The sequence below is a fragment of the Salmo salar genome, chromosome 06, assembly GCF_965601325.2.
Source record: "Salmo salar chromosome 06, fSalSal1, whole genome shotgun sequence".
Taxonomy (NCBI): domain Eukaryota; kingdom Metazoa; phylum Chordata; class Actinopteri; order Salmoniformes; family Salmonidae; genus Salmo; species Salmo salar.
Genome location: NC_138296.1, coordinates 10,016,252 through 10,035,590, shown reverse-complemented (window position 1 = coordinate 10,035,590; position 19,339 = coordinate 10,016,252). Strand labels below are relative to the sequence as shown.

Sequence of the window (19,339 nt, the reverse complement as noted above, 5' to 3'; positions counted from 1 at the left end):
TAAACATGAAGACAGTGTGGAATGGTATCTCCTACCACTGACCTTAAACATGAAGACAGTGTGGAATGGTATCTCCTACCACTGACCCTGACCTTAAACATGAAGACAGTGTGGAATGGTATCTCCTACCACTGACCCTGACCTTAAACATGAAGACAGTGTGGAATGGTATCTCCTACCACTGACCATACACATGAAGACAGTGTGGAATGGTATCTTCTACCACTGACCTTAAACATGAAGACAGTGTGGAATGGTATCTCCTACCACTGACCCTGACCTTAAACATGAAGACAGTGTGGAATGGTATCTCCTATCACTGACCATACACATGAAGACAGTGTGGAATGGTATCTTCTACCACTGACCTTAAACATGAAGACAGTGTGGAATGGTATCTCCTACCACTGACCTTAAACATGAAGACAGTGTGGAATGGTATCTCCTACCACTGACCCTGACTTTAAACATGAAGACAGTGTGGAATGGTATCTCCTACCACTGACCTTAAACATGAAGACAGTGTGGAATGGTATCTCCTACCACAGACCTTAAACATGAAGACAGTGTGGAATGGTATCTTCTACCACTGACCCTGACCTTAAACATGAAGACAGTGTGGAATGGTATTTCCTACCACTGACTGACCTTAAACATGAAGACAGTGTGGAATGGTATCTCCTACCACTGACCTTAAACATGAAGACAGTGTGGAATGGTATCTCCTACCACTGACCCTGACCTTAAACATGAAGACAGTGTGGAATGGTATCTCCTACCACTGACCCTGACCTTAAACATGAAGACAGTGTGGAATGGTATCTCCTACCACAGACCTTAAACATGAAGACAGTGTTGAAGGGTTTATGAAGTAAAGTAAGTTGTCATCCTACAACAAGCCTGGAGTGATGAGTAGAATGTTGGCATTCAAGGGTCTGTTCTCTCTACCCAGAATACAAGATGGCGCCGACAGATGTGGTTGTCCTGTTCACAGCTCCTAGCCAACTTGAGTTTTTAATCATAAAAATGTTTGTGTTATATCATACATTATTTGCTCAGAACATTTCTTGCATTATTCCGATTTTTCTTCAATGAAAAAAATACTTAAATCATTCCTGTATGATGCATTTTGCGTCATATGAAGCAGCATCATATGACGCAAAACGCCGCATCATATGACGCAAAACGCAGCATCATATGATGTAAAATGTATCATACGGGGATGATTTATGTATTTTGAAAGTTACAGTACATATCTTGAAAACTTGATTGGTTACAAGCAAAACATTTTGGGACTATGTCAACAAAGGACTAATGAAACAGATCCCAAAAGATAGTGTTTGGGTGGACTTCCTGAAATTCCCAGAAATCCTGATTGGAAGATTCCCAGAATCTGGCAGGGATTGGCAGGAAATCCAAGAATCTTCCAACCAGGATTTTTGAAAAACAAAACAGGGGATATGGGGAAAGTTACCAGAATTTTGCAACTATACATCAGACAGACTCCATACTAGCTAATGTAAGTCATTCCGGCATTCCTTCTCTGTATATTTTGGGGTGTTTTGGTTTGATATCCCGACCCCACTTCTCTACCCCCTACCACTCCAATGTGACCCTTGAGTTATTAGTAGCCTACTCCTGGAAGGGCTGGGCTGGCTTTATATAAGAGTGAGATTCATCATGGCAGTTGTCATATCAGACAGACTCTCCAAGTCAACATATCGCCTATAGTATGTCAGCATTCAAGGGTCAGTCTTTCTTCCATATCCGTTTGGGTGCTTTAGTTTGATGAAGTCCTGACCCAGTTCTACCCCCTGCTGCCCCGCCATGACCGTAGTGTTAACGAAAGGTCAGAACATGGGTTTATATAAGAGTGAGATTCGTCACGGCGGCCGTCACATCAGGGCTGAATCCCAAAGGGCACCCCATCCACTATACCAGGGGTTCTTAAACCATCACATCAGGGCTGAATCCCAAAGGGCACCCCATCCACTATACCAGGGGTTCTTAAACCATCACATCAGGGCTGAATCCCAAAGGGCACCCCATCCACTATACCAGGGGTTCTTAAACCATCACATCAGGGCTGAATCCCAAATCGCACCCCATCCACTATACCAAGGGTTCTTAAACTGTTTCAGCCTGGGACCCAAATGAGAAATTCTGTGTTTTCCTGGGACCCAAGCTTTGGAAAATATGCAACTATACTTAAATATCGGTACATATGCCTAAAACAAATGCAATATAGACAAACACAAATAACAATGAAATTAAATATTCATATAAATATATATTCATGTTTATTTTCCCCCATTAAAAACACACTTACGTATCTGTCTAGGTTGTAACTGTTGCTGTTAAAATACAATAAATTATTTTCATTCTGAACTGGAATAAACTGATTGATCACATCACACAGATGAATAACAGAACACACACAGGCTTTTTGATCGTGCAACCCTAAGTAACAGTACAGATGACACATGATCAGGCCTCCTGTACATCTTACTGTAGAAATTATTGTTGAAAGTTAAGAATAAAAATAATTTTTGTATTTTAACAGCAACAGTTCGAACCTAGACTAGTTTTCAACAATCATTTCTACAGTAAGATGTACAGTAGGCCTGATCATTTCTACAGTAAGATGTACAGTAGACCTGATCATTTCTACAGTGAGATGTACAGTAGGCCTGATCATTTCTACAGTAAGATGTACAGTAGGCCTGATCATTTCAACAGTAAGATGTACAGTAGGCCTGATCATTTCTACAGTAAGATGTACAGTAGGCCTGATCATTTCTACAGTGAGATGTACAGTAGGCCTGATCATTTCTACAGTAAGATGTACAGTAGGCCTGATCATTTCTACAGTAATATGTACAGTAGACCTGATCATTTTTCATCTTCATCTGTACTGTTACTAGGGTTGCACTGTCAGTAGCTAGCTAGCTTTGGCTAATGTTTGCTATTAGCTGTGTACAAGGCCAGGGGATTGTTTGAAAGAGAAACTCACATCTAACTACTACGAGAGTTAGTTAGTACTCCCTTATTTCTGCTGATCATCACCTGTTATAAAATAACAACAATGCCTTGCTAGCTGACTTACTTTTCCACTGTCGAAGCACTGTTTCCTGAAGCATTCTGCCCTGTTCTGAAAGAACTCCCTGGGTTTATCGTCATACTGTGGATGTTTGGTCAGGACTTGTCGTTTTATTCATTTGTTCGTCATGAGAGACTCATTACTAACCACTTCCCTGCACAAAACACATTGTGGGCGCTCCTCGTTATAAGTTTGTATAAAAGAGAGAGAAACTCATCGCTGTATATGTGTTTCATGTCATTACAATTGAGCTCAGTCAGAACTTGTGGCTAGCATGAGTCCTTTTCATGACAGCGGTGAGTGATGGCGAGTGAGATGTCAGTGGCTGACAGCGCATCATCTACTGCCTGAACAACGCGCTGCATCGTGTGTGTCGCGGAGTGATGTTCAAGAAAACTGCAGATTTTTTTTCCAGTAAACCGCGAAGCACACAGGCATCTCCCTCACACTCGTGCAGCTGCCAAACTGAGCAGAGACTGCTGCTAAGCAGAGAGCGCACTAAACTGAGAGCGCAGATGCACTTGGCCAAATCAATTCCAGTAATTAATGAAATAATGATACATTTACTCTGACACGTCGTGACCCATACTTTAAGAAAGGCTGCAATATACAGTGCTTTTATTAACCAGAGCCCTGGGTCCTAATCAAAAGTAGTTCACTCTGTAGGGAACAGTGTGTCATTTGGAACACCGCCTGTGTGTGCCCGAGTGGCACAGCGGTCTAAGGCACTGGATCTCAGTGCTAGAGGAGTCACTACAGACACTGGTTCGATTCCAGGATGTATCACAACCGGCCGTGATTGGGAGTCCCATAGGGCGGTGCACAATTGGCCCACCGTCGTCCGGGTTTGGCCGGAATAGGCCGTCATTGTAAATAAGAATTTGTTCTTAACTGACTTGCCTAGTTAAATAAAATACACAGACAGACACCCGGAGTTGAGTCGACATACTTTCCTAACATCAATCCTCTTCCTAAGTGGCTGTAGTTCCTGTACCTTACAGGAATTCCTGTGTTTGAGTATTCACAGAGACAGGGGTGGTGAGGTCAGTTCCTGCTTTGCTGTTTAACGTAGCCCATGACAACACAGCGCCACTCCCTCACCTCTTTATCCCGGTCTGTTTGGTTTAGGACCCTCACCTCTTTATCACGGGCTGTTTGGTTTAGGACCCTCACCTCTTTATCACGGGCTGTTTGGTTTAGGACCCTCACCTCTTTATCACGGGCTGTTTGGTTTAGGACCCTCGCCTCTTTATCACGGTCTGTTTGGTTTAGGACCCTCGCCTCTTTATCACGGTCTGTTTGGTTTAGGACCCTCGCCTCTTTATCACGGTCTGTTTGGTTTAGGACCCTCGCCTCTTTATCACGGTCTGTTTGGTTTAGGACCCTCGCCTCTTTATCACGGTCTGTTTGGTTTAAGACCCTCGTTTGAGTCAACGTCAGCGGACATAGTTGTATCTGTTCACGTAGCTCTCAACATGCTAGCCTGACGGTCCTAGATCTGTTTGGACTCCTATTTAAACATGTTTGCCATGACAAGGAGCAAATGAGTTGACTATACTGCAGCACAACATGTCTGTAACCAAGTCTGGATTCAATCCCATTAGCGGTAAATCAGTGTTTGACATATGCAGCGTTTACCGTTTACCAAATTTACAGCGTTTATATGCAGCATTTACCGTTTACCAACAAAGCGCGATCAGATTGATTCCCGCCCTAAGATTGTTTGGGATTTCTTTTATTTAACCTTTATTTAACAAGGCAAGTCAGTTAAGAACAAATTCTTATTTACAATGATGGCCTATCCTGGCCAAACCGTAACCTGGATGATGCTGGGCCAATTGTGTGCCGCCCTATGATTTTACAGTATGTACACTCAGAAAAAAGTTCCATAAGTGTTCTTCGGCTGTGCCCATAGGATAACCCTTTTTGGTTGCAGGTTGAACCCTTTTTGGTTCCAGGTAGAACCCTTTTGGGTTCCATGTACAACCGTCTGTGGAAAGGGTTCTACATGGAACTCAAAGGGGTTCTACCTGGAACCAAAAATGGTTCTTCAAAAGGGTTCTGCTATGGGGACAGAAAAATAACCCTTTTAAAGTACATTTTGTTCTAAGAATGTAGTGCTACGGAGCTCTTTGCAAACCCACCACTGTTCTGTTCTGCATGTTGACAAGTCATCACTTGTTTCTGACTTCCTGTTCTTTACAGATTAACTTCCTGATCTTCATCCACATAATAAAGATCCTGGTGTCCAAACTGAGGGCTCACCAGATGAGATACTCCGACTACAAGTTCCGGTGAGCTCTTTCTTTCTTTCTTTCTTTCTTTCTTTCTTTCTTTCTTTCTTTCTTTCTTTCTTTCTTTCTTTCTTTCTTTCACAATGCAAACCCTTTCCTCTGTTTATAATATCATCAACCTAATCTCAGCTCTCTCTCTCTCCCTCTCACTCTCCCCATCTCTCTTCCTCTCTCTCTCCCCCTCTCCCTCTCTCCCTGCATCTCTCTAACCTTCTCTCTCTCCCTCCTTCCCCCTCTCCCCCCTCTCTCACTCCCCTCTCCCTCCCGTCTCTCTCCCTCCCCTCTCCCTCCCCTCTCCTCTCTCTCTCTCCCTCCCCCCTCCCCCCTCTCTCTCTCTCCCTCCCTCCCCCCTCCCTCCCCTCTCCCTCTCTCTCTCCCTCTCCTCTCTCTCTCTCCCTCCCCTCTTCCTCCCCTCTCCCTCTCTCTCTCTCGCTCTCTCCCTCCCCTCTCCCTCTCTCTCTCTCTCCCTCCCATCTTCCTCCCCCTCTCTCCCTCCCCCTCTCCCCCTTTCTCTTTCCCTCCCCTCCCCCTCTCTCTCTCTCCCTCCCCTCTCCCATCTCTCTCTCCCTCCCCTCTCCCTCCCTCCCCTCTCCCTCCCTCCCCTCCCTCCCCTCTCCCCTCCCTCTCTCTCTCCCACCCTCTCCCTCCCCTCTCCCTCTCTCTCTCTCTCCTTCCACTCTCTTTCCCTCCCCTCTTCTTTCCCTCCCCTCCCTCTCTCTCTCCCAGGTTGGCTAAGTCTACCCTAACCCTGATCCCTCTACTAGGGATCCACTTGGTGGTGTTTGTCTTCGTGACAGATGAGTCCACCGAGGCCACCATCGCCCTGCGTCTCACCAAACTCTTCATCGACCTCTTCTTCACCTCTTTCCAGGTCAGACACACACACACACACACAGACACACACACACACACACAGACGCACTTAAAGGGTGCCTAAATATAGAGACCTCATAACACATTCATTAACCATACATACTGCAGTCACAAGCAGTACGTGACCTACTCTCATGGACGGAGTTTGATGTGTTGACCGTAAGATAAATCTAGATAAAACATTTGTCCAGTAACTATTCAAACTGAGTTATAAAAGAGGGCAGATCCACAAGCTGGTTCATAACCACATGGACAGAATAACTTTGACTCAAACAACAATCTAACAACAGCTACTGCCTTCTGTGTGAATGTGAATACCCTCAGTAGCTTGAATGCCATCTGTGAACTACTGCCTCTAGTCTCAGAGTCATTTAGAGTCTCTCTCTCTGTGTGTGTGTGTGTGTGTGTGTGTGTGTGTGTGTGTGTGTGTGTGTGTGTGTGTGTGTGTGTGTGTGTGTGTGTGTGTGTGTGTGTGTGTGTGTGTGTGTGCACCATGTCATTATGAGTCTTGGAGCACTATATGCCTACTCTGAGTGATTCGGTCCTTCTACTCTGAGTGATTCGGTCCTTCTACTCTGAGTGATTCGGTCCTTCTACTCTGAGTGATTCGGTCCTTCTACTCTGAGTGATTCGGTCCTTCTACTCTGAGTGATTCGGTCCTTCTACTCTGAGTGATTCGGTCCTTCTACTCTGAGTGATTCGGTCCTTCTACTCTGAGTGATTCGGTCCTTCTACTCTGAGTGATTCGGTCCTTCTACTCTGAGTGATTCGGTCCTTCTACTCTGAGTGATTCGGTCCTTCTACTCTGAGTGATTCGGTCCTTCTACTCTGAGTGATTCGGTCCTTCTACTCTGAGTGATTCGGTCCTTCTACTCTGAGTGATTCGGTCCTTCTACTCTGAGTGATTCGGTCCTTCTACTCCGAGTGATTCGGTCCTTCTACTCCGAGTGATTCGGTCCTTCTACTCCGAGTGATTCGGTCCTTCTACTCCGAGTGATTCGGTCCTTCTACTCCGAGTGATTCGGTCCTTCTACTCCGAGTGATTCGGTCCTTCTACTCCGAGTGATTCAAATCAAATCAAATCTTTTTATATAGTATTTATATAGCCCTTCTTACATCAGCTGATATCTCAAAGTGCTGTACAGAAACCCAGTCTAAAACCCCAAACAGCAAGCAATGCAGGTGTAGAAGCACGGTGACTAGGAAAAACTCCCTAGAAAGGCCAAAACCTAGGAAGAAACCTAGAGAGGAACCAGGTTATGAGGGGTGGCCAGTCCTCTTCTGGCTGTGCCGGGGCGGAGATTATAACAGAACATGGCCAAGATGTTAAAATGTTCATAAATGACCAGCATGGTCAAATAATAATAATCATAGTAGTTGTCGAGGGTGCAACAAGTCAGCAACTCAAGAGTAAGTGTCAGTTGGCTTTTTCATAGCCGATCTTTGAGAGTATCTCTACCGCTCCTGCTGTCTCTAGAGAGTTGAAAACAGCAGGTCTGGGACAGGTAGCACGTCCGGTGAACAGGTCAGGGTTCCAGCAGGTCTGGGACAGCAGGTCTGGGACAGGTAGCACATCCGGTGAACAGATCAGGGTTCCATAGCCGCAGGCAGAACAGTTGAAACTGGAGCAGCAGCACGGCCAGGTGGACTGGGGACAGCAAGGAGTCATCATGCCAGGTAGTCCTGAGGCATGGTCCTAGGGCTCAGGTCCTCTGAGAGAAAGAAAGAAAGAAAGAAAGAAAGAAAGAAAGAAAGAAAGAAAGAAAGAAAGAAAGAAAGAAAGAAAGAAAGAAAGAAAGAAAGAAAGAAAGAAAGAAAGAGAGAATTAGAGAGAGCATATTTAAATTCACACAGGACACCGGATAAGACAAGAGAAATACTCCAGATGTAACAGACTGACCCTAGCCCCCCAACACATAAACTACTGCAGCATAAATACTGGAGGCTGAGACAGGAGGGGTCAGGAGACACTGTGGCCCCATCCGATGATACCCCCGGACAGGGCCAAACAGGCAGGATATAACCCCACCCACTTTGCCAAAGCACAGCCCCCACACCACTGGATTCGGTCCTTCTACTCCGAGTGATTCGGTCCTTCTACTCTGAGTGATTCGGTCCTTCTACTCTGAGTGATTCGGTCCTTCTACTCCGAGTGATTCAGTCCTTCTACTCTGAGTGATTCGGTTCTTCTACTCTGAGTGATTCGGTCTACTCTCTTCATTCAGAAGGCGTTGCATTATGAATTCCTCATCTCCCAACCCAATGTGGTAGTAGCTAGCTACCCTTGGTATTTTGATGGCGTCAGGCCTGGCTATATATCCTAGTTGGCACCCTATTGCCTATATAGTGCACTACTTTAGACCAGAGCCCTATTCCCAATATAGTGCACTACTCCCACTACTAACCTCTCCCCATATATGGCCTCTGGTCAAACTAGTGCACTGATGAATAGGGTGCTGTTTGGGATGCAGCCCAAGAGTGATCAGGACAGTGACAGAGTTTACATTTAGAGTCTTTGAGCACCACATGCCCTTCTTATTCAGTGAATTACTCTCCTCTCTCAGTCTTCTCTCTCAGTCTTCTCTCTCAGTCTTCTCTCTCAGTCTTCTCTCTCAGTCTTGTCTCTCAGTCTTGTCTCTCAGTCTTGTCTCTCAGTCTTGTCTCTCAGTCTTGTCTCTCAGTCTTGTCTCTCAGTCTTGTCTCTCAGTCTTGTCTCTCAGTCTTCTCTCTCAGTCTTGTCTCTCAGTCTTGTCTCTCAGTCTTGTCTCTCAGTCTTGTCTCTCAGTCTTGTCTCTCAGTCTTGTCTCTCAGTCTTCTCTCTCAGTCTTCTCCCCATCCAAAGGGTGTTCCATGTTATTATGGGAGCGGAGAGAGAGAGAGAGAGAGAGAGAGAGAGAGAGAGAGAGAGAGAGAGAGAGAGAGAGAGAGAGATAGGGGAATTGGGAGGTGGAGAGGGGGGGAGAGAGAGACACAGAGACAGAAACAAGATACTCAAAGAGAGTAAGACCCAGAAAGAGAGATGGAGAGAGAGTGAGAGAGCTGGAGAGAAAGCAACAAAGATACAACAAACCAATATGCAAAAACAGTTTGTGATATATTGAAAACCTTACCATAACATGTGCTATCTACACAAACATCTGCCACAATAATCACATCACTAACAACAGCTCTACCAAGACAGCTTTATGCTACAGACAAGACCCCTTTAGCCACCCAGACAGCTTTATGCTACAGACAAGACCCCTTTAGCCACCCAGACAGCTTTATGCTACAGACAAGACCCCTTTAGCCACCCAGACAGCTTTATGCTACAGACAAGACCCCTTTAGCCACCCAGACAGCTTTATGCTACAGACAAGACCTCTTTAGCCACCCAGACAGCTTTATGCTACAGACAAGACCTCTTTACCACCCAGACAGCTCTATGCTACAGACAAGACCCCTTTACCACCCAGACAGCTCTATGCTACAGACAAGACCCCTTTAGCCACCCAGACAGCTTTATGCTACAGACAAGACCCCTTTAGCCACCCAAAGACAGCTCTATGCTACAGACAAGACCGCTTTAGCCACCCAAAGACAGCTCTATGCTACAGACAAGACCCCTTTAGCCACCCAAATACAGCTCTATGCTGCTGACAAGACCTCTTTAGCCACCCATATACAGCTCTATGCTGCTGACAAGACCCCTTTACCAACCAGACAGCTCTATGCTACAGACAAGACCTCTTTACCACCCAGACAGCTTTATGCTACAGACAAGACCCCTTTACCAACCAGACAGCTCTATGCTACAGACAAGACCTCTTTACCACCCAGACAGCTTTATGCTACAGACAAGACCCCTTTAGCCACCCAAATACAGCTCTATGCTACAGACAAGACCCAAACTGCCTTTCATCATGTACAGTCGTGGCCAAAAGTTTTGAGAATGACACAAATACTAATTTTCACAAAGTCTGCTGCCTCAGTTTGTATGATGGCAATTTGCATATACTCCAGAATGTTATAAAGAGTGATCAGATGAATTGCAATTAATTGCAAAGTCCCTCTTTGCCATGCAAATGAACTGAATCCCCAAAAAACATTTTCACTGCATTTCAGCCCTGCCACAAAAAGACCAGCTGACATCATGTGAGTGATTATCTCGTTAACACAGGTGTGAGTGTTGACAAGGACAAGGCTGGAGATCACTCTGTCATGCTGATTGAGTTCGAATAACAGACTGGAAGCTTCAAAAGGGGAGTGGTGCTTGGAATCATTGTGCTTCCTCTGTCAAACATGGTTACCTGCAAGGAAACACGTGCCTTCATCATTGCTTTGCACAAAAAGGGCTTCACAGGCAAGGATATTGCTGCCTGTAAGATTGCTCAGGAATGGCAGCAGGCAGGTGTGAGTGCATCTGCACGCACAGTGAGGCGAAGACTTTTGGTGTCAAGAAGGGCAGCAAAGAAGCAGGTTCGCTACAGGAAAAACATCAAGGACAGACTGATATTCTGCAAAAGGTACAGGGATTGGACTGCTGAGGACTGGGGTAAAGTCATTTTCTCTGATGAATCCCCTTTCCGATTGTTTGGGGCATCCAGAAAAAAGCTTGTACGGAGAAGACAAGGTGAGCGCTACCATCAGTCCTTTGTCATGCCAACAGTAAAGCATCCTGAGACCTTTCATGTGTGGGGTTGCTTGTCAGCCAAGGGAGTGGGCTCACTCACAATTTTGCCTAAGAACACAGCCATGAATAAAGAATGGTACCAACACATCCTCCGAGAGCAACTTCTCCCAACCATCCAGGAACAGTTTGGTAACGAACAATGCCTTTTCCAGCATGATGGAGCACTTTGCCATAAGGCAAAAGTGATAACTAAGTGGCTCGGGGAACAAAACATCCATATTTTGGGTCCATGGCCAGGAAACTCCCCAGACCTTAATCCCATTGAGAACTTGTGGTCAATCCTCAAGAGGTGGGTGGACAAACAAAAACCCACAAATTCTGACAAACTCCAAGCATTGATTATGCAAGAATGGGCTGCCATCAGTCAGGATGTGTCCCAGAAGTTAATTGACAACATGCCAAGGCGGGTTGCAGAGGTCTTGAAAAAGAAGGGTCAACACTACAAATATTCACTCTTTGCATCAACTTCATGTAATTGTCAATAAAAGCCTTTGACACTTATGAAATGCTTCTAAATATACTTCAGTATTCCATAGTAACATCTGACAAAAATATCTAAAGACACTGAAGCAGCAAACTTTGTGGAAATTAATATTTGTGTCATTCTCAAAACTTTTGGCCACGACTGTACAGCCCGAGACACAGAACACAGCTTTCCGTCCTCTGTTACATTGTGAAGGTAAATGTATTTGTGTAACATGTACATACAGAGAGTATCCTGTCTGAAAGTAAGAAGGATTCTGTATTCTCTGGAGCCGTACTCAAGTCTCAGTCAGAGATCACACAGTAGAAGCCTGTGTCCAGTATTGAGTTGTGACAGTGACACTAACACCCCTACATCTGAGAGAAACAGAGCGAGAGAGAGACACACAAACATTGAGAAGCACAGAGAGAAAATGAACAGTGACTCTAACAGTCCTGTACATCTGAAAAAAAACACAGAGAAAGATAGAGGGAGTGAGAGAGAGAGAGAGAGAGACCATAGTGATGGTGCCATGTTTCCTCCAGATGTGATGCTTGGCATTCAGGCCAAAGAGTTTAATCTTGGTTTCATCAGACCAGAGAATCCTTTAGGTGCCTTTGGGCAAACTTGAAGCGGGCTGTCATGTGCCTTTCACTGAGGAGTGGCTTCAGTCTGGCCACTCTAACATAAAGGCCTGATTGGTGGTGCTGCAAAGATGGTTTTCCTTCTAGAAGGTTCTCCCATCACCATAGAGGAACTCTGGAGCTCTGTCAAAGTGACCATCGGGTTCTTGGTCACCTCCCTGACCAAGGCCCTTCTTCCCCGATTGCTCAGTTTGGCCGGGTGGCCAGCTCTAGGAAGATTCTTGGTGGTTCCAAACTTCTTCCATTTAAGAATGATAGAGGCCACTGTGTTTCTGGGGACATTTTCTTGGTACCCTTCCCCAGATTTGTGCCTCGACACAATCCTGTCTTGGAGCTCCACGGACAACTCCTTTGACCTCATGGCTTGGTTTTTACTCTGACATGCACTGTCAGCTGTGGGACCTTATATAGACAGGTGTGTGACTTTCCAAATCATGTCCAATCAATCTAATTTACCACATCTGGACTCCAATCAAGTTGTAGAAACGTCTCAAGGATGATCAATGGAAACAAGATGCACCTGAGCTCAATTTCTAGTCTCATAGTGAAAGGGTCTGAATAATTATGTAAATGTCATATTTCAGTTTCTTATTTTTCTTATTTGTAAACATTTCTAAAAACTGTTTTCGCTTTGTCATTATGGGGTATTATGTGTAGATTGATGATGATTGTTTTATTCATTTAATCCATTTTAGAATAAGGCTGTAACGTAACAAAATGTGGAAAAAGTCAAGGGGTCTGAATACTTTCCGAATACACTGAATGTGTCACATTTGATAATGGTCGTGTGTGTTGACTCAGAACTTGGTGTTTCTACAGGGTCTGCTGGTAGCTATCTTATACTGCTTTGTCAACAAAGAGGTAAGACCTCTTCTCCTCCTATTCTTCTCTTTCTCCCTCTTTCATACATCTTTCATGGAGGATGTATCCTCTCTGTTTCTCTTCTCTTGTCCTAGCTCTTATCCACTAAACTTGGTCTCACATTTACCTGAACAACTCTCAATTTAACGTGAACATCACACATACATCTCTGTCTCTCTCTCTCTCTCTCTCTCTCTCTCTCTCCCTCTATCCCCCTCTCCCTCTCCCCCTCTCTACCTCTCCCCCTCTCCTCCCCAAGGTCCAGTCAGAGATCCTGAAGAAGTGGAAGCGTTGGAAGCTGGGTCGTAACATAGAGGAGGAGTACCGCCACACCTATAGCCAGACGCCCCACCTCAACACTAAGAGCAGCAGCCTGCTGGGTCACGACCCCTTGCACCCCTCCTCCCTGCTCCTCCACCCCCACCTCCCTGACATCACCACCTCCTCCCCTGCTCCCCCTGGCCAGGGCCCAGGCTGCTCCCCAGAGGAGAAGCACCTCCTGGTAGTGAGCTGTCAGAATGGCATGGGGCGGAGCAGGAAGAACACGGGGTCGTCCATGCAGTTTCCCTCCCTACCACGTGAGGGCACCATCAGCTGTAGTCACACACTGATAGAGGATAATATGGATGATATCTGCTTGACGAACAGGGTGTCAGAGTGTTACGAGGCTCCTAGAGGAAATGCAGAGAGCCACCTCTGAGACTGGAGAGGACGGGGAAGATTAATAACGTAACACCCTGGTAACTACAGCAGAGACTGGAGAGGACGGGGAAGATTAATGACGTAACACCCTGGTAACTACAGCAGAGACTGGAGAGGACGGGGAAGATTAATGACGTAACACCCTGGTAACACTCTGGAGCTGGGCAGTGTGTTTCAGGAGAGGTGTGTTTCTCAATGGCCGTCACCCTGGACCAATGTTAATGAGCGAGATGGCCTTGACAGACCCAGGACCAGTGTGTGTCTCAATGTTCGTATCGTCACCCTGAAACAGTGTTAGTAGGAGAGAGACACCTACTCGTCCCTCTCCAATCCACAGCCAAATGAGAGAAACATAGGACAAGCTAGACCTCCCATGTTGGAACCCTCTGACCCAGACCAGACCTCCCATGTTGGACCCCTCTGACCCAGACCTCCCATGTTGGAACCCTCTGACCCAGACCAGACCTCCCATGTTGGACCCCTCTGACCCAGACCAGACCTCCCATGTTGGAACCCTCTGACCCAGACCTCCCATGTTGGAACCCTCTGACCCAGACCAGACCTCCCATGTTGGACCCCTCTGACCCAGACCTCCCATGTTGGACCCCTCTGACCCAGACCAGACCTCCCATGTTGGAACCCTCTGACCCAGACCAGGCCTCCCATGTTGAACCCCTCTGTCGTCCTATGACAGTGGATGTCCTGCGAGCTACATGGATTGATATGTGTTTTCTCTTCAACAGACAGTCAGACACACAGCATGGACTCACTGCTGCAGGACTCACTGCTGCTGCAGGACTCACTGCTGCTGCAGGACTCACTGCTGCTGCAGGACTCACTGCTGCTGCAGGACTCACTGCTGCTGCAGGACTCACTGCTGCTGCAGAACTCACTGCTGCATGTTCACAAAGCCAAAACGGAGAAGAATAAAAACAACTTCCAAAGCTAAATGTGTAAAATAATACCCAGAAACCTCAAGTTGCTAAATACAGGGTCTTAGCTTTAGCCTCTGGTATATGTTGTTGTTGTTGTTGTTGTTGTTATTGTTATTGTTGTTGTTGTGTTAAATTGTGATGTGTTTTCTGGTACTGGAGACAGTACAGGAAGAATGAACTGGACATTCAAACAACACCAACAAAAAACAGGCCACATGACTACCATGACTACCATGACTACCAGGACTACCATGACTACCATGACTACCATGACTACCAGGACTACCAGGACTACCAGGACTACCAGGACTACCAGGACTACCAGAAAAACAGAGGAAATCATGATAGAACAAACAACACCAATACATGAATACATATTCATACCCTTCATAGTTCTTTGTAAAGCTTTTGATGAGATACCCCCTTGACCTTGCTGTCCATTCTGGTTGGATGACGACAGAGAGAGCGAGCGAGAGAGAGAGAGCGAGAGAGTGAGAGAGGGGGGGGGGGGAGAGTGAGAGGGGAGAGAGAGAGGTGAGAGAGAGAGGGGGGAGAGAGAGAGAGAGGGGAGAGAGAGAGAGGGGGAGAGGGAGAGAGGGGGAGAGGGAGAGATAGAGAGTTGTAGATCAGTTCAACCTGAGTTTGTATAGGACCAGAGAGATAGGTTGCTTCCCCAATTGCACCCTATTCCCTATATAGTGCTATTTGGGACTCGGACAGAGGCAGCGTTCCTGTAGAGTTGACCCCAGTGTAAGGTCACCACCGCTGGGTTCTACCCCCATAGTGGCCCCCTTACCTGACCTGAGGACCAGGACAGGACCCATGAAAACCATGTATTTAAAGTATGGCAGCCATGTTAGCGACCCAATACATTGAGGATATTCAAAACAGTGCTATGTCTATAATTAGAACAATATTGAACATTGTAAAAGTTGGCCCAACTCTCTGGATGTATGGCTCTGGGACCCCTGACAACATGGCAGCTGCTTCTTTTACCATAAAGGTACAAGAGACTTTCTACGAATCCAGGGGCTGACACAGATAACGGGGCTGACACAGATAACGGGGCTGACACAGATAACGGATCCAGCTAGTGATAATAATGTTGATGGTGATGATGATGTTGGTGGTGGTGATGATGATGATGGTGATGATGATGAGGGTTGATGATGGTGGTGATGATGTTGATGATGGTGAAGATGAAGATGAAGAAAATGATGACGATGATGAAGATAATGATGGTGATGGTGATGATCATGATGATGATGAAGATAATGATGGTGATGATGATGATGATGATGATGGTGGTGATGATGAAGATAATGATGATGAGTGTGATACTGTTGATTATCATCACATTCTATACATTCATGTAAAGCCACCAATTTCAGAATATTTTTTTTTCTTCCCAAACACAAAAGGTTACGACCTGGAAAATCTGACTTCATATTCGACTTGTGAGTTGTTAGTGTTGTAATCGTGACAAGTGTTTTATTTTTCTGAAATGTTTTTTAGAAGATGGGATCAGAAAGTAGAAGAAAAGACAGTGGTTTTCTTCATTCAGTCTGGCTACCCAAGTCTGTTAGAAATACTATATATTGTACATGTTAATAATGCAGGACTGGACTGGGACCAGGAATAGGCCTGGGTATATCTAATGTGTTCCCCCATTATTAGACACATCATTATTATTGTGTAGAAACCCCCCTGATTTAGACAGGCCCACTGGGCTGAAGAGGGGCCAGCCCATCTGGCATTTACACGAATCCAGCAGCTCTCTCTGTTCAACTCTTCAAGAAAATGTGTTTTTGTCGTCATGTTTAAAATAGCCTTTTTGCCGTGCATGCAAATGAATGTTAATATAATAATCTGTAATGGGTTTGAGCCAATGGTAAACAGTATCATCAAGCTTTCCAGAGCTGTATGTCACATGAGGTCACTGCATTCAGTTACAGTATGTTTTCCCTCACCGCCTCCCCCTACTGAGTGAATGACCCTACTCTATGGGGATATAAGACCTATATCAAGTCCACATAGGGAGTACAGAGTAGACATGGGTTCAAATATTATTTCATTTATTTCATATTCTTTAGGTTGTGCTTCATTGAGCTTGCCTGGCACGGTGGGACCAATGAAATGGTCTGAATATGGCAAACCCTGTCCATCTTGCACTCCAGACAGACTCAATGACGTGGTCAGTGTTGGAAAGAAAACAAATACTATTTCAATGGTTTCAGGTCACCATGGTATTACCTATTCAAACTACGGAGTCATTATATAATGAAGCAATAAGGCCTGAGGAGGTGTGGTATACGGCCATTATACCACGGCTACGGGCTGTTCTTAGTCACAACGCAACGCAGAGGCTGCTGAGGGGAGAACGGCTCATAATAACGCCTGGAATGGAGCAAATGGAATGGCTTTTAACCATGTGTTTGATACCATCCCACCTATTCCACTCCAGCCATTACCACAGCCATTACCAAATGAAGGTGCCACCAACCTCCTGTGCTGGATACAGCCCTTAGCCGTGGTACATTGGCCATATACCACAAACCCCTGAGGTACCGTGGTACATTGGCCATATACCACAAACCCCTGAGGTACCTTATTTCTATTATAAACTGGTTACCAACATAATTAGAGCAGTAAAAATAAATGTTGCGTCATACCCGTGGTATACGGTCTGATATACCACGGCTGAGAGCCAATCAGCAATCAGTGCAAACGCTGACTGATACATAACGGAAGTAAGGTGTCCATATTAGGAACACCTCAGTCTCAAGTCCTGCTGAGGCTGTCCTAATATGGACACCATATATAAGAACAAAATCGAGTCTCAATTTGCTGAGGTGTGATGGTATATAAACCAATCAGAAAAAACATACATCACACCATAATCAAATCCTGTGACTGTGATGACAGGAGCACAAGAGTTCACAAGATGGTTCTCATTTTACACAGCTTTTCTGGAACAGGACGTCTTTGTGAGAAGGGGGATGGATTCTTTTTTTACCAAACAATTGACAGGAATAACTCAACTCAACATGACTTTGTAAGGCTATTTTCACAATGTTAATTTATAATTGCTAAATATGTCAATCATTTTATGTTAATGACATTCAAATGATTTGTTTGTTTGTCTTATATATGTGTGTGTGTGGTGTGTGTGGTGTGTGTGGTGTGTGTGGTGTGTGTACTGGCAGATATGCCCTGGGTCCAGAGAGGTGGGAGTTACAGGAGTTACAGGAGAAGATATAGGAGGAATCATCCCCTGCTCTAGAACTTCCTCAGCTGATGTTGTGTTGCAACAGAGCAATTCCATTGGTTGTTGTGTTGCAGCAGAGCAATTCCATTGGTTGTTGTATTGCAACAGAGCAGTTCCATTGGTTGTTGTGTTGCAGCAGAGCAATTCCATTGGCTGTTGTGTTGCAGCAGAGCAGTTCTGTTGGCTGTTGTGTTGCAACAGAGCAATTCCATTGGCTGTTGTGTTGCAGCAGAGCAATTCCATTGGCTGTTGTGTTGCAGCAGAGCAGTTCCGTTGGCTGTTGTGTTGCAACAGAGCACTTCCATTGGCTGTTGTGTTGCAGCAGAGCAGTTCCATTGGCTGTTGTGTTGCAGCAGAGCAATTCCATTGGCTGTTGTGTTGCAGCAGAGCAATTCCATTGGCTGGTGTGTTGCAGCAGAGCAATTCCATTGGCTGTTGTGTTGCAGCAGAGCAGTTCTGTTGGCTGTTGTATTGCAACAGAGCAGTTCCATTGGCTGCTGTGTGTGTTGCAGCAGAGCAATTCCATTGGCTGTTGTGTTGCAGCAGATCTGTCCCATTGGCTGCTGTGTGTGTTGCAGCAGAGCAATTCCATTGGCCTCAGTTTTGCAGTAGAGCTGTACCATCGGCTGCTGTGTGTTTGACGGAGCTGTTCCATTGACTGCAGGAACTGTGGCTTCACGAGATACACCCCAAGTCAGAATTCTCATTGAGTTAGTCTCATTGGTTACTGTGTTGAAATAGAGCATTCCCATTGGTTGTTGTACATGCCATAAACCAGAGTCTTCTAGGATCCAGTAAAATTGGCTTCACAAAGTACATTGAGGTCAGCAGCTACATTACGCTCAGTCTATTTCATCCCCCTTTGCATGTAGATCACATACGGAGCCAGCACGCATGAAATCACACATTTTACCTTCTGTGCAAATTAAATGAAATAGAAAAAAACTTAAAGACAAAGAGCAGCAATTCTGTGTCTTCTCTACCTCCACTGATGCTACTGCATGTTACTGTAGAATCCCCAACATGATACAGAAACATAACTGTAGAATCCCCAACATGATATAGAAACATGACTGTAGAATCCCCAAAATGATATAGAAGCATCACTGTAGAATCCCCAACATGATACAGAAACATCACAGTAGAATCCCCAACATGATACAGAAACATCACTGTAGAATCCCCAACATGATATAGAAACATCACTGTAGAATCCCCAACATGATATAGAAACATCACTGTAGAATCCCCAACATGATACAGAAACATCACAGTAGAATCCCCAACATGATATAGAAACATCACTGTAGAATCCCCAACATGATACAGAAACATCACTGTAGAATCCCCAACATGATATAGAAACATCACTGTAGAATCCCCAACATGATATATTAACATCACTGTAGAATCCCCAACATGATACAGAAACATCACTGTAGAATCCCCAACATGATATAGAAGCATCACTGTAGAATCCCCAAAATGATATAGAAACATCACTGTAGAATCCCCAACATGATACAG

The 19,339-nt window shown here is 45.2% G+C and overlaps 1 protein-coding gene across 1 annotated transcript in view; it reads left to right on the top strand.

The window, feature by feature from the left end:
• Positions 1-18,769, top strand: part of LOC106594483 (glucagon receptor) — a 278,714-nt gene extending 259,945 nt beyond the window's left edge. Inside the window, exons 11-14 of the mRNA XM_045719694.2 lie at positions 5,306-5,394; positions 6,121-6,265; positions 12,866-12,907; positions 13,167-18,769. Coding sequence (XP_045575650.2) covers positions 5,306-5,394; positions 6,121-6,265; positions 12,866-12,907; positions 13,167-13,607 — 717 coding nt within the window. The 3' untranslated portion in view covers positions 13,608-18,769. The remainder of the gene's footprint in view (positions 1-5,305; positions 5,395-6,120; positions 6,266-12,865; positions 12,908-13,166) is intronic.
• Positions 18,770-19,339: the final 570 nt, after the last annotated feature.